We start from the raw sequence: 15687 nt of genomic DNA, 5'->3' as shown, positions 1-15687 counted from the left end.
AATCACCGTTCCTCCGCCTTAATGACCACTGTCACCGTCCCAAATTCACGCCCACCCACTGAGACCCAGGTCAAGCACATCTCCTCCATGATGTCCGCCTGCCCTCTTCTCGCAGGGACGGCCTCCGCCCCTCAGTTGCCAGGCTGTGTGGTCTTCATCCCTGTGTCTCCAGAGCCCGCCAAGGGCCTGCATAGGCCACAGCACCCCGCTTCCAGGGAGACGAAGGTCAGAGCCTGGGCGTCTGCACGGGCTGCCCCCTCCAGGGCTCCCTCCTGCCCTCCCCACCACGTCCTCGCCTCAACACTGCCCTCCAGGCTCCGTCCTTGCCAGGAAGGGGGACCTCCCCCAGCATCTTCCCTCGTCTCCTTTTCCTTCCCAGGTTGGTCGTCGGGGCTCCGTTGGAAACCAGTGGCCACCAGAAGACGGGAGACGTGTACAAGTGTCCGGCGACCCAAGGGAACTGCACCAAGCTCAACCTGGGTAACTTGGGCTGCTGGCCCCTCCCCTAGAGGCGCCACCATCCGGGGCAGGGCATCTCTGATCCATGCCTGCCGTCACACCAGCTCCTCCTGGCTGCCCTGTGAGGGGACCCAGCTGCTCCCCATTTTACAAATGAGCACTCTGAGGCCAGAGAGAGGCAGCAGCTCTGCCACAGTCACACAGCTTGTCAGGGGCCAGCCAGGATTCATGCCCAGGTCTCCACTGTGCCAGGCTGTCGCTCTTTCTGACTCATCCATGGCCCCTCAACAGAGTAGAGCAGGAACATTTCCTATCTTTCCTTCTGACTTGGAGATAATAACAATGGCCAACATTCTTACATAGTTTTACCACGCGCCAGGCCCTGGTTTAGGCACGTTTAGATATTTTGACTCATTTCATCCCCACAACAACATGAGATTTAATCGTGAATGACCTCCTGTGGCGGTGAGGGGACCTGCTTGGGTCACCCAGCTAATGAGCAGCAAGACCGGGACCCCCACCCAGGCAGGCCATAGCCACCCTTTAGCCGCCCTGCGGCCCTGCCTTTCCGACATGACAGCTCTTTCCTCACCGGGAGCTTTTGGGGCACCGGGGAGAGGCTGTGAGCAAGCCCTTGTAAGTCTCGGTGCACCTGCACGTGTGTGTGCACCCAGCCCGCGTCCACGCAGGCACACATGCTCCTCTAAAGCGCTGCTGCTTTGTCCTAAAGGTCAGACAGTGGCCAAGCCATCGCCTTATTGTCAAAAGGGAGCAGAAGTCCCATTTGGGCTGAGAAGCCGCGATTCCAGGCTTTGCCCTAGAGGATGGGTCTTCCCCAGGGCAGGACCCTCAGTCTCGCCCTCTTCTAGGAGGGGAGCCTCTGTCCTAGAGCAGTGCGGTGGGGCTCCCCGGGGAGGCCGACAGGGGAGCAGCCTGGTGGGGAGACACGGCAGAGCTTCAAGAGACAAGCAGCTGCATGGAAAGGCCACATCAAAGAGAAAACCCGAGAACCCGGATCCCCAGGCAGCCCGCTGTCCGAGCGCTTAGTGCTGGAGGCCCCGCCGGTACACCGGTGTCGGCGCCGCTGGAAGGAGGCTCAAACCCCAGCACAGCCGGGCCCAGACTTCAGTGAGAAACCGGTCTAGGGAGGGCAGGAGTCCGTCTGGGGCCTCGTGGGTCCCGGTCATCACCACCCTGAGAGCAGTCCCCCAAGCAGGCCAAGCTGGATGCTCCTTCCACCTGCGCAATTCCCTCGCTGGGTGTCCAGGAGAAGCCCACATTCTCTCTAGGAGCCTCCGTTCACTCCTGTGTGACCCCAGGATCCATTCCAGGTCTGATAGGTCCCCTAGCCTTTATTGGGCACCTGGTACGTGCCAAGCACAATGCTAGCACCTGGAGATACAGCAGGGAACAAGGAGCCAAGGGCCCTGCTGGGAGGGCACAGTCAGTGAGTAGACACACTGGAAGGCAGGATCATCTCAGGTGGGCATAGATGCTGTGTGATAAACCAGGTGCTGTGATGAGAGAGGCTGGTGGGGAGGAGGGAGGGAGAGGGTTCTACCTTAGCACAGTGGTCAGGGAAGCCTGACACCTGAGCAGGTAACTTTTGAGCAAAGATTTGATGGTGAGACGGAGTCGGGTGGGACCAGAGTATTTCAGGCAGAAGAGAAGCAAGTGCAAAGGTCCTGAGGTTGGGAAGAGCTGTGTGGCCGGGGCAGAGGGAGAGAGGATGGTGGTGGGAGGCATCCACACTGGGCTTGGGGACTGGGCCACCGAGAAAAGCTCCTGTCCCAGTGGGGACACAGACCCACGAACCCGTCATTGAGTTTCCTTTGTCACTCCGGTTTCCAATGTGGACCCGCTTTCCCTCTGAAGAAGGGGAAGCTCCTGCTTTCAGTGAGAGACATGAAGCCGTCAGAGCCTGAAAACTTTCCTGAACTGGGGCTTCAGCCGGGAGGCGAGTGGGCAGCAGAGTGAGCGGGGGCCGAGGAGAAGTGCTGGTCAGGAGGCTCCTCGTCTGACAAGGGTTCCTTTCCCTCCACGGAGGTTCAGCCCCACAGTGGGGATGCACGGGAGGGAAACCCAAGCCCCGAGTTTTCCTGTGGCCTCTCCCACCGAGCCAGGAGCACTCTTTCCTCCCTCTCCAGGGAAGTGGGTGTCAGCCATTCACACCTCAGTGTTGAAGAGTCCACCTCAGATGCTTTCTTCCCAACAGCTGGATGGAGTTAGGGTTTTAATGAGGGGTTGGGGCTTGGGGGAGGGGATGTGATTCTGGAAGGCAGATCCTAAGTGAGGGGGGGCTTGTGCCCCAAGAAAGGTGTCGGTCTGTCCTGGTCACAGAGGGGAGGTTAGTCACTGCCCCAGATCCATGAACAGCAGGAGCAGGACTTGAGCCTGAGTCTTTCTTCCTCCAGCACAAGGGTCTTCCCCACCAACCGTCGGGCTGCCAGTCTCACTAAGGACTTCAGTCACTGGGACAAGAGATAAACAGAGGGGGCAGGGTGAGGCGAGGGACCCACCCCTTAAATAAACGAAGGGCAGAACTCTCCAAGCTGCGGAGGGAGGACGTTGCCCGGCTGGGGCTCGGAGCCTCCTCTCCAGGTGTCTCACTCCATCCCACGCCAGCATGGCCCTGCCGCCGGGCGGGAAACCTCGGATGTAACATTGGACATTCCTGGGTTCAAGACCCCGCATTATCGTTTACCAGTGACTGACCTCATGGAAGGCACTAACCCTCTGTGCACCTTGGCTTTCTTGTCTGTACGATGGACATGGTGACTCCTGGGCCTCTTGGGAGGGCACGTGTGGGTGGCACTCTGGGAATGAGACACCAGAAGAGCCCCGGGTGACTCCTGTTGCTTTCTCTCCGGTTTGCTTGGACAGACAAGATGGAAAGCAATCCCAGGCCCAAGGGGGCTGGATTTCAAAAGGAGCCTTAGTACGAACTGAAGGAAACCAGAGGGAAGAAATGAAACAGCAGACACAGTTGCCCCTGCCCCAGCCCACAGCACGGCCAGGCGTCTCATGCTCTGGCCTCTGTCCAGCCCAGGCCCCACACCCTGCCGGCCTGGGGCCCCTGAGGGCAGGCCAGTTCTACACACACACACGCACACACACACACGCACGCACGCACGCACGCACGCACGCACGCACACACGCACACACGCACACACACACGAGCGCGCGCCTGGGGAATTCAAGCTCCCTCCCTCCCCTCAGTGACCTGATGGGATGATCCAGTAAAAGCTTCCCTGATACACCTGTTAATTATTCTAACCCGCCGTGACCCTCCTCCTCCGCCCAGTTGGCTGATAATGTTGGTGATGTTCCTGGGCGAGACCCTGTGCTCTGGAAGGCTCTTGTGAAGTTGTCAGCATATGTCAGTTTATCAGGTGAGCAGAGAACCAGGCCCTGAGAGTCGGGCGGGGGACTGGTAAGTTTCAGTGGCAGGTTGCCTTGAAGAAGAGTGCAGAGGAGACACTGCATGGAGAAGCCACCCTCACCGGGGGGGCCCTGGGTGTGTGGGGTGGGGCACAGAGGAAGGGCTGGTGGTGGGAAAGGTCTGGACTAGGAGACGGAAGGCTCTTCCGTGTGCTTGCTGTGTGACTTTGGGCAGCTTGCTTGGCCTTTCTGAGACTCTCATTCCTCATCTCCGAGGGAGTTGAGAGGAAGTCATTAGACCACGTCTGGGCAAGGCCTTAGGAAACCGTGAAGGGCTGCACTGACATGCAGACAAGTGAAGCATCCAGAGAGGCCAGGAGAGTCAGGGAGGACTCTGCCTGGTGCCAGGAGCAGCGGCAGACTATGGGCAGAGGGCGGGCAGGAAGGGGCTGCAGGCTGAGCTTCTCCCTCCTACCCCAGGAAGGGTCACCCTGTCCAACGTGTCCGAGAGGAAGGACAACATGCGTCTCGGCCTGAGCCTGGCCACCAACCCCAAGGACAACAGCTTCCTGGTAAGAGCCACCCACCCTCTCTCCAAGCCCTTCCTGCCCACGGGCCCTCTGCTTGGGGCTGCGAGGGGCATTGGATGGCTGAGTGAGTCTGCCCACCAGGCTGCCTGTCCGCACGCGCAGACAACCTGAAAAGGAACAGGAATAAATACAGACATTCAGCAGTCCAAGGGGGCGGGGGCGGGAAGGCCTGTCCCTTCCTTTGGGGAGTCAGACTTCCAATGCAGAGGCCAGACCCCTGCTCCAGCTTTGATCCAGGAAACAGGACACATCACACACTCTGAGAAGACTTTGTGGGGAGCCACACACGAGTGAGCACAGGTTTGCTGCAACCAAGGGGAGGGTCCGAGCGATGGGCCACCTGGGCCGCACAGGGTCAGATGGGAAGGCTTCCCAGAGGAGGTTTCCGTCTTGTTTTTAAAGAAGAGACTGGTCTCAGCAAGGAAGAAAGAGGAGGGTATTTGGGCTGAGGAGGTAGAGGCATTCATTAATTTAAACTATTTTTTGAGCACCTGCAACACCCTAAGCCTGATGCCAGGTGCTGGGGACTCAGCAGTCGGCAGAGCTCCTGCCCTCCTGGAGCTACTGTTCTGGGTGGGGGAGAGACGACATGTGATGCTGGGTCAGAGGGGCCCCGGTGGCTGTGCTGGGAGGCCTCTGCGCCCACCCAGGTGAGCGTGTCCAGGCTTCGCACACAGCGGGCGAGTGCAGGTGGCGTGATGCACTGGTGCTGCCTGCTCCTCGCCACCAGGTCTGCGTAAACCACCACAGATGTGGGTGAGGCTGGGCCTGACAGCTCCTAGAAACAGCTGCCGGGAAGCTTTCAGAGGGAAAATGACCCCAGAGAGCCCAATAAGGTGCATAACTCATTTTAAGATGGGAGGGCTCGTGTCACTCTCTGTTCTTGTCCATCAGTCCATCTGTGTTGACAGATGAGCCGTGTGGGGTGTGAGCACAGACACCAGAGCAGTGAGAGGACTGGGTGCTCGGAGACCCCAGGAGAGCACAGTGGCTCGGCCAGGGAGTGTCCTGCGGGACCTTGATGCGTGGCCAGACCACAGCCCTCATCTTCCCCAACCAAGGGCAACAGGGCCCCTGGCCCTGTCCACCCGTGCTTGTCAGGGGCTTTGCTCTGACTCCCTTTTTCTCCCGAGGCTCCTTGTCACATTCCTACTAACTTGATTTCACCTACTTCACAAGGTGGAGTGACCGTTCAAGAGGGATGGTGTGATACCATCCCTGGGGCCTCTCTGGGTAGTTTAAGACCTTAGTTTATGAATAGAAGTTTTATTAATTCATTCACTCATCCATTCACTCATTAGCACATCCCCCAACCAAATGTCTTTCCCTCTATTCATTCATCCATCCATCCATCCATTCATTGATCCACACATCTGTCTGTGTATCAGACCAACCCACCTCCCCATCCATCCATCATTCACCACCCATCCACCCTTCCATCCATCCATCATTCACCACCCATCCACCCTTCCATCCATACCTTCCTACATCCATAATCATCTGTCCATGCACCTACCCATCCTTCCATTCACCCATCCATCCATCATGCACCATCCATCCACCCTTCCATCCATCCATCCATCCATCCATCATCCATCCATCCATCATCCACCATCCATCCATCATTCACCATCCACCCTTCCATCCATCCAGCCAGCCATCCACCTATAGTTTATCCATCTGTCCATCATCCATCCCTCCATCTTCCTTCTATCCCTCCAGCCACCATCCGTCATCTACTCACCCATTATTCATTCTCCCCCACTTCCAAAAATAATTTTCAGAAGCTTCAACAAAGGACACAGATAACAAAACCTTTAAAATCTGAATTTAAAAAGAAAGCTAATTTGAAAAAAAAAAAAGAAAGAAAGTGAAATAATTATTCCCTCCAAACCGAAGGAAATCACAGCCCAAAATGCAGTCCTGGACTTCCCGGCAGCAGGACAACCCTGGAGGGTTGACGCTGGGCTTCTTTTTTATGACCCTGACTGAGAGGGACTCATCGCTCAGCCTTTAGAAGGGGCTGACATCAATGTTTTTGGTCACAAATTCAGAGAAATACCAGAGACATTCTTTTTTCTTTCCTTAGTAAGAGTCATGGACATGTTAGTCAGACCCAGTCCTGGACGTTTGCCCAGTAGTGACCTTCAGGTGACCTCTTCAGAAAGACCCTTGAAGGGTCCAGTCCCGTGGATGAAAGGCTTCCCTGGACCCTGAGGTGGGGGTGCTGGCAGGATGAAGGAGAGCCACAACCCTGATGAGGGGGTGGAGAAGGGGACCCTTGAAAATACCACAGAGGAGGACTCGAAGGTTAGTTTTTCTCCATTTCCCCTGAAACCAAGGGAACTGCTGCACACTACAGCAGGAGAGAGTTCAGCTAGACTCAGAGAAGGCCCGCTAGATCCTAGGGCCACCGGCACGCAGACGGAGGATTCTGTCCTGGGTTGTGCAGGTTGGGGCTGGGCCAAAGGCTGTTGCGCCTGGACCGTCTCTGGGGCCCCTCACTGACCGGGGTCTGTGCTGTGCTTCACAGGCCTGCAGCCCGCTCTGGTCTCACGAGTGTGGGAGTTCCTACTACACCACAGGGATGTGTTCACGAGTCAACTCCAACTTCAGGTTCTCCAAGACTGTGGCCCCAGCTCTCCAAAGTAAGTGGCTACAAATCTGCAGGCTCAGGCTGCATCTTTTGGGGGGGGGGGGGTTCTGAATCTCTGATTTATTAGACAGCATGGAAATAACAGGTTTAGGTTATTTTACAAAAAGAGCTCAAGCCTCATGGGAGGCTCTGGGCTCTGATCACCACTACCCTGCGGCGACAGAGCAGCACTTGGACTCTGACCGCGCCCTGTGGGGTCCTGATCCTGGCCCACCCTCCCCCACAGAGTGAGGGTCCGGGCAAATGAACTAAGGTTATGAAGACCATCCTGGCAGCCAGAGGGGCTCACTGAAAACCCACCTGAGTGAGTGAGAGGTTGCTGGGCCGCCGTGTACAGTAGGCATGCTGCGCACTGCACGATTCTGGGGACATCATTCACTTAGACTACAGTGTGAACGGTGCCCTCTGATACTATGCAGTGTGGTTGCTCTGTAGGTGGAGGGCCCAGGAGAATAGACCTATCCCTGGTAATGTTCCCATCTAATTGGTGTTCCTGGACATGAGGAAGCTCTGCCTAGCCTTCCCAGAGCCTCATGGAACGCAAAACCTCCCACTCACTCCCCACCTGCCAGGAGGATCCGGGAAGTAATGCTCAGACCTTGCCTCCCACGAGCGCAGACTGCCTGGCTCCGAGCCTCCCTGTTTCCTCTGGGCTAAACGCCATCATCAAGCAGCTACTGCCCGCTTTACTGAGGGTGAGGGGATTAGCACCTCTAGCTAGAGGCAGCCCCCCTCCAAACAACAGGGCCGTCAGAGATGGGGCGGGTGCTGGGAGGGAGGAGGCAGCATCAGTGCAGCAGGGGCTGGACGGGGCTCCTCTGGGCGCCGAGGAGGCCTCAGTTCTATTCTCACAAGATGCCTGGGGCTGGGGAGGAGGCCCGTGGCCAGGAGCTCACTCCCTAGGGCTGCTCTCTCCTCCAGGCCAAGGTGTGACCATCTCAGCCTCCCAGAACCTCCTGTGTGGAGGCTTCCTCACAGGCTGACCAGCAGCAGTGCCCCAGGAGCTCCGCAGGTCCAGATCCCAGAGCAGCCCCCACAACCCCTGCCACCACCATGGAGGTTCTAATTCAGCAGGTCCGGGATAAGCCCCAGGGTGTGTGTTTCAAAGGCGTGTTCAACTATGTTTAGGAGCCACAGACCAGGTTCTCCCCAAGGTGTCTTAGAAAGAAAAATTTGAAATTGTAAGAAAGAAATGAGTAATAATAAATTCATTCTAATAATAAAACTGGCTTTAAAATCAAAGAAACCTGGTCCCTGCCACTAGATTGGAAACCCCTCCTAAACAAGGAGTTTCATCTTATCTCCATGTGGCCGGCGGCACCACGCAGCACTGCAGCACGTGGCGGGAGCTCAGGACACAGGTGTTGGGCTGAAGGACACAGGAGAAGGACAAAGCTACCAGGTGCCTGCCGTGAGGCGGGAGGTGTAGGGCGATCACGTGCTGTACACAGCAGGCGGAAGAGACCCGAGTACCCACACAGCCTCTCCTAAAGTGGGACCTCCTCTGAGACACTCAGCATCTCAGTCACCCAAACGCTTGTAAAATGCTCTGTCAGACGCAGGACTGCAATGGGCGCCCGGGCTCTGAGCCACCACCGTCCTCTCCTGGGAGCTCTGATGTCAGCATGCTACACCCTCATGATGTGGTTACTTCAGGAGTGACCGGAATGCTTAACTCACAAAGGCCCCCACTGCTCTGCTGTGAAGTAGATTGAAATCCGTTGTGAAAACTCTCCAGCAGAAATAAGCAGATGCCCGAGATTTCAGTGCGATACCGTATAGTATATATCACATCTGTATTGTATCACATCTTATTTCAAAGTAACCCCAGCTGTTTCACAAACAGAAGTAAACTACTTAGATGTTAAAAGAAGTTTTCTACTTTTGCTATGGTGCCAATGTTGGATTCATTTTCTTTGTTGGTTTCTATTATTGTTTTAATTTGATATTAATATTACAAGAATGCAGAAAAACTTTCAGGCTTGGAGCACAAGAGTTTGACCTGATGGTGTCATTGCCACATTAACAAAGTGGTTTGTTTAAAAAAAAAAAACAGAAAGAGGACCAGCTAGAGTCTCGAGCACCTGCTTGTGCTCAGACCTGGAAGCACCGTTGCGCTGATTTCTCGTGGCGACCCCCCACGATCACTTCGCCTGTTTTACAGAAGAGAAAACTGGTGCCAAGGTGTTAAGTAACTTGCCCAAGGTCAAAGCCAGGAGTCAACAGTCTGATGCCTGATTCCACATCCCTGACCATTCTACCGTGCCTCCCTCCTAAGAACTGAAACCCGTTCAGTCTGGTTGAACATGGTACCTTGCCAGCCTGCCCACTGCAGTAAAGTAGACAATAGCGAGGTACTGATTTGGGCAGTGTTGGCTGCATCCCAAACAGGGACCAGCTGACCGTGGTCGGCTCCAGATGGGGAGCAGGGGCAGTCGGGCTTAATCTACACTCTGCTCAGACAGCCAGCGCAGAGCTGGGGAACACAGCCAGGAGTTCCTGGGCTCCTTATTCATGTTGCCCAAATAAACGTTTAGCCCGAGGACAGCTCCCCATCCGTGCTTCCTTGGACAGTCATCCAGAGAATCAGAGACTTGCAGATGCTGGCTCCTCGGGTGGCTATGACCATGTGCCTGCTTCCCAGGGTGCCAGACCTACATGGACATCATCATCGTCCTGGACGGCTCCAACAGCATCTACCCCTGGGTGGAGGTCCAGCACTTCCTCATCAACATCCTGAAGAAGTTTTACATCGGCCCTGGGCAGATCCAGGTGAGCACGGCTGGGATGGTTTCCTCCTCCGAACAGGGCCCCTCAAGCCCATGGCAGATGCCGCCTGGGGGTTTGGGGGAGCATCTTTGCAGGCACCAGAGAGGTGTAGGTGACAGGGCCAGCAGGAGGGTCCTGCAGCCCAGGACACACATCTCTGCTGGGCACATCAAGGGACAGCATGGGGGAGGCCTCCTGCGTGGGCAAACACCGTCTTCTGGGACAGACACCACCTAGTAACAAAAACTTGGATCAGCCAGAGAGTGAGGAGCAAGGCAGGAAAGGCTGAGTAGGCACTGGAACCCTGCTGGGGGAGGCACGGGGAGCATCAGACACGTTGATCTCAGGGAAGAGACAGGGAGGTCAGTGCTGCCGGCGTGTCCTGAAACGCTGCCGAGCTAATGAGGGGATAGATTTGTCCTGTGTTGTCTCGGCAGGCCCACCAAGGACCCAAGAATGGAAGTGACAGAGTGGTGGAGTTCAAGTCAACCTAAGAAGTCACTTCGTAACAGTTAGAGCTGTTAGAAAGGGAGGGGACTTTCTCCTGGAGTAATGAGACCCCCCGAGAGATCACCTGGCGGGGAGGGTGGAGGCCCAGCCGTGGAAACGCGCTTGTGCAGAACAAACTCTGTGGGCCCACCCAGCCGTGACAGTTTGTCATTCTAGTCCCGCTCCAGGTCTTCCAGGTTTTCTGTTTAGTTTTCAGGCTGTTGATATTGTTGGTGGTTTATCTACTTGGGGATAAAAGAGCCTCTTCTCCAAATTGGACGGAACCTTAGTTCCAGCGTATGGTGAACAGTGCGGTGGCCCTCCACCGGTGCTGCTCCCGAGACTGCAGGCTTCAACTCCGTGCTCAGCTTTTGTCTTTTTAAGTGAGAAACTTAATCTGCTGGGCCTTTCTTTGCATCACGGTCTCCTCTCTCGATGTACACCTTCCACTTGTCTCATGACGTCTTCCGTTCATTCTCAGAGCTTTGCAGAGCCTGCTTCCCTTCTGCTTAGTTCCTCTCCCTTGGGACGGTCCCCAGCACTCCTCTCTCCTGAACAGTCACAGACAGAGAGATGACTCTGGGGAGCCTCACCACCGAAGGGCCAGCTTTCAGGCGTCACGATGTCCCTCTGCCCTCCCCTCTAACTTGCAGGTTGGAGTTGTTCAGTACGGAGAAGACGTGGTACATGAATTTCACCTCAACGACTACAGGTCCGTAAAGGATGTGGTGGAAGCTGCCAGCCACATTGAGCAGAGAGGAGGAACAGAGACCCGCACAGCGTTTGGCATTGAATTTGCTCGGTAAAAAAATAATAATTTTTCTAAATCTCAGATACTGTTCTAAGTTATCTATTGCTGTGTAACGAATCTGCACAAAATGTAGCATCTTGAGAGACAGTAACTTATTAATCCCTCAAAGTTCTGGGCTTTCGCTGGGCTCAGCTGATCAGTTCTCCCTTGGGTTCTCTCATGAGGCTGACGTTCGGTATCAGCTGGGGCTGTTGTCATCTGTAGGTTGGACTGGGCTGGACATCTAAACAGCACAGCCCGTGGCTGGTGGGGGGTGCTGGCAGCTAGCTGGAAGCTCAGCTGAGGCTGGGGATCTGAGCACCCATGCGTGGCCAGGTGGCGTGGCTTTCTCCCTGTGTGGCACCCGGGCTTTGAGAGGAAACACCCCCAGAGTGAGTTTCCCAGCAGACCCATGCTCCGTGCAGGAGTCCCAGGATGTAACTTCCACACAGTCTGTTGATTGAGTGAGTTGCTAAGGTCAGCCCAGGTTCAAGGGGAAGAGAACTTGATCCCCTCCCCTGATGGAGGGGTGGCACGGTCAGATTGCAGGAGAGCATTTGGGGGATCAGGGGTATTTTTGCAGCCAACTTTGGGAAGTGTGTGCTGCCACAGAGACCTGATAAAAAGTGTGTGAGTTCTCTGAGGGCAGAATCTGCCAGGGGGAGCTTGTCATCGCTGGAACTTTTGTGAAAAGCATGGTTGAATCTAGCATCTGAGATTATAGAGCAATGAGGCCGGTTCCTTAAACATCACACCAGGACTCACTGGGATGAGGGACGCTGTCTCAGCAGCCACGGAGGCCTCTACCTGCTTATCCCCAGGATGCTGCTGCTGCTCAGAACGCTGTGCTTCCCCCCCCCCCAGATTCAGGAAGTGATCTTACAATCAGTTCCCCAAGATCTCGCCAGCTGTGGCCTAACTCCTAAGATGACTATGTCCACGGCGTTTAGATTTTGAACGTATAAAATTTGCACCCATGAATAGGTGCTCTGCGCATGTTCGTGAGACCGCACAAATGTTCCCCGAGACCACAGTCCCATCACTTTATAATATGGTTGTAAACCCACCTCACACAGGGTCAGTGAGCGTGTTTAACAGAATTCCACAATGTGAGAACTATTTAGTAGTAACATGACTTCATGCGGTGAAGAGAGAAAGTCTTTCTCATCCACACAACCTGTATGGTTAAGTTACTGCTCCACCAGCATATTTCTGTTCACTGATAAAACTTGCTCGAGCTTTTTTCCTAAATGAGCTTCCCTCCGTGTAAGGATGGCTCTTATGCTCACAAAGGTAGACCTTTTTGCTGTTTTGTCAACATGGGTGTTGGCCCCTGAGACCCCGAGCAGGCCCTTGTGAGGTGACTGGCGGAACAGAGGGAGGCCCCGTGCACTGACCCGCACAGAGGGAGCCCTCTGTTTCCGGCTCATTTCCAGCCCATCTCCCCCGGGTCAGTGGTGACTGTGTGACCCATACAGGAGTTTGAACCATCGTGTCTTGTGAGCACTGCTACGGCTTACAATCTGCACCTCAGGTCAGCTCTGAAATCTGAGCTTCCCTGCCTGCCAAGTGTGGGTCCCAAATTACAGCCAGTGCCTTTTAAGGTGAAAGGTTTTCTCTCCTCACTCAGCTGTTCATAGTGCCTTTTGCCCGTGCACCTACCAGACTACAAAGGTCCAGGCCATGGATCTGAGGGGTTATAAGGATGGCCGAGAGTGGGAGGGCTGCCAAGATGGGGCATTTGACTTGTCCTAGGAAGACCCCAGGATTTCAGCAGGGAGAGGTGGCAAGAAGACATTCCACAGAAGACGTTCTGCCCTGATAAGGGCAGAGGAGATGGAGAGTCAAGGAGCATTTGTGCTCAGAGCCCTGCTCTGAGCATGGTGTGAGGTTCGTGGTGGGGGAAGTGAACCCGCACCTGGGGGAGCCAGACTGCGAGCGACGTGTTGTGGCTGAAGCAACCACGAGTGGGCGCTGAAGGCCTGAGGACGAGGACTTGCCATCAGGTGTGCAGGTGAAGGAGGACTTGGCGGACTTTGGGGGAAGGGAAGGGGACAGCGCTGTGACTTCACCTCGTTCACGCCGCACTTTTACTGAGCGCGCACTACGTGCCTCACACTGTTTTCGGCACTGGGTGTAGATCAGTAAACAAAACAGATAAATGTCCAGCCCTCGTGAAGCTGACATTCTAGAGGGTGAGACAGAGGCAGACGATAAAGCAAAAAAAGAAAGAAAGAAATAGTACGGTACACTGGAGGGAGACAAAGCCTCTGCGGGGCGGGGGGCTGGAGCCTGGCAAAGGCAGCCAGGCAGGTTGGAGAGGACAGACGTTTAGTCGGCACTAACAGCGTCGTCGGGGGAGGCTTCACCAGGGGATGACGTTTGAGTGGAGACTCGAAGGAGGTGAGAAAGTTGGCCAGGCAGGTGTCTGGCTGGAAGGTTCCAGGAGAGGGGGCAGCTCAGACAAAGGCCCTGAGACAGGAGCGTGCCTGGTGGTCCCAGGATCAATGGAGAGTCCAGCAGGAGGAGGGGTTCAGAGGGATAATGGGCCAGGTCAGGGGGCCTGGGAGAACTGGGACCCAGGGCAGGTTTAGAGCAGAAGGAGACGTGAAGTGACCTGCTTTTTCCACGGGGTCACACTGGCTTCCCAGTTCATGAAACCTGTTGTGAGTATAAAGCTCACACTGCTCTCCAGTAATTTATAGTCTGATTTACAAGGCAACAAATCTAAGTCTTTTACACAATGCAAATTCACAGTTTAAAATCTGATGACTCATGCCCGTATCTGCACTGTTACAGATCCACACAGACATGCACGCTATTCCACTGTATGGAAATATGATGCTGAAATGTCCTTTGGCTCCATGTGTAATAAATCCTATTTTCCCCTGCCGTATTTTGTTCTCATGGAGTTTTGCTCCTGGACCTGACCCTCCAGTGAGGTCATGTGAGCGCCAAGATTCTCCTTTAAGGGACTAGCGGTGCCCCCTCCCCTGGGTCGGGCTTCAGCCCAAAATATTCTCACATGTGCCTCTGCCCTGCTTCCGTTCATACCTCAGACTAAAATTAGAGCGTTTCTTAAGCCAGCCTATCAAGAATATCATAAAACTGCTAAGAGAACGAATAGCAAATGGTCTGTTTCTCTTCACTGGTAGCTTGAAGATGCTCTGAACTAACTTATTCCAAGTTCTGTGAATTCCTCCACATCTAAGTCACACACGTCAGCTCATCAGCTTGCTGTGTAACAAAAGGTACCTCAGGTAACCAAAGCCTGGGGCCTGGAGATGAGATTTCACCTGGCATCGCAGCGCTTAAATCTGTGGGTCAGACCCAGGAGGAATCACTGCAGAGTCTAAGGGTAACATGTATTTTCAAGTCTTTATTGGAAAATTCTACCTGCTGGGCCAGACTCTTGGCTAGACCACACCACTGTCCTTCTAAGGAGAGTTGGCCACACAGGCACCCAGAGCTGGTGATGGTTCAGGAGCCAGGCGTTCCTGCTTCGTAGATGGGTTGCCAGCTACAAGAGTCTCTCCCCTGGCTGGACTGCCCAACAGGCAGGCCATGCATCTGCTCCGGGCACTGAAAACGATAAAAAGCGAGACAGAGGAATATTTGTCACAGAGTTTGATATTTAATAGTTCCCAAAATAGGATCAGAGCTGTTCTCGGGGGGAAAATCAGAGCCTTGTCGAGTTTCGGCGTGCACACCCCGGGGTCAGTTGTCTGGGTGCTGAATCGCTCTGGCCCAGCACCTCTGCAGTACTGAGGCAAGTGGATCTCGGTTCTGAGGCTAGTGAGAACGTTTGGGAAATGCTGGTTTCCAGGCCACACGCCGGAGATTCTGATTTCGTAAGTCCAACGGGGCCTGGACCTCTGGACCTCATTTTTTTTTAACTCCCCAGGTGATTCTAATGTGCAGCTGGCTTTCTGAACCATGAAATTAAGGCCTCTAAGGGTCTCCACCTGACCCTGAACCCCCCTCCCAGGCCCAATCCATCCCCTCTGCTTGCACAAAACAGTGCGGTCAAGAGCCCAGAGGGGCTTTTGCAAGTTGCTTTTTAAAGACAAGCTGATTTAAGACCCATCTGAGCAGCGGGCGAACGAGTGGCCTCAGGGTCTGGATCCAGCTTCTGCTTTGGTTTGAGGTCCAGCATCTCCTGGGTTGCCCAGGGCTCAGCCAGGCTGCCCCACTCTCACCTCCCCTTTGTGACCTTCCCCTGCATCTGGGTTCCAGCTCGGAGGCTTTCCAGAAGGGCGGCAGGAAAGGGGCCAAGAAGGTGATGATTGTCATCACAGACGGGGAGTCCCACGACAGCCCGGACCTGGAGAAGGTGATCCAGCAGAGCGAGAGGGACAACGTGACCAGATACGCCGTGGCCGTGAGTCCCGTCCTGCCCCAGCCCACCTTCTGGAAGCTTGGCTGTCACCCCGCTGGGGACTCCGGGCAGGCGTTTACTGGGCAGTGAACTAGCCATCCAGGCCCAGGGGGCCTCCCCTTGTGCATCCTCTTCCTTCTGCACTGTCCATTCCTGTCCACAACAGTTGCAGGTT

General features: G+C 55.0%; 1 protein-coding gene across 1 annotated transcript in view; it reads left to right on the top strand.

The window, feature by feature from the left end:
- ITGA11 (integrin subunit alpha 11) overlaps positions 1 to 15687 on the top strand; it is a 111512-nt gene that overhangs the window by 51202 nt on the left and 44623 nt on the right. Inside the window, exons 3-8 of the mRNA XM_032469393.1 lie at positions 380 to 480; positions 4321 to 4412; positions 6964 to 7078; positions 9731 to 9858; positions 10998 to 11146; positions 15371 to 15515. Of these exons, the coding sequence (XP_032325284.1) occupies positions 380 to 480; positions 4321 to 4412; positions 6964 to 7078; positions 9731 to 9858; positions 10998 to 11146; positions 15371 to 15515 (730 nt within the window). The remainder of the gene's footprint in view (positions 1 to 379; positions 481 to 4320; positions 4413 to 6963; positions 7079 to 9730; positions 9859 to 10997; positions 11147 to 15370; positions 15516 to 15687) is intronic.

The sequence above is a fragment of the Camelus ferus genome, chromosome 27, assembly GCF_009834535.1.
Source record: "Camelus ferus isolate YT-003-E chromosome 27, BCGSAC_Cfer_1.0, whole genome shotgun sequence".
In the NCBI taxonomy this organism is placed as follows: Eukaryota; Metazoa; Chordata; class Mammalia; order Artiodactyla; family Camelidae; genus Camelus; species Camelus ferus.
The sequence above is the reverse complement of the archived record's forward strand: the minus strand, read 5'-3'. Positions and strand labels throughout refer to the sequence as shown.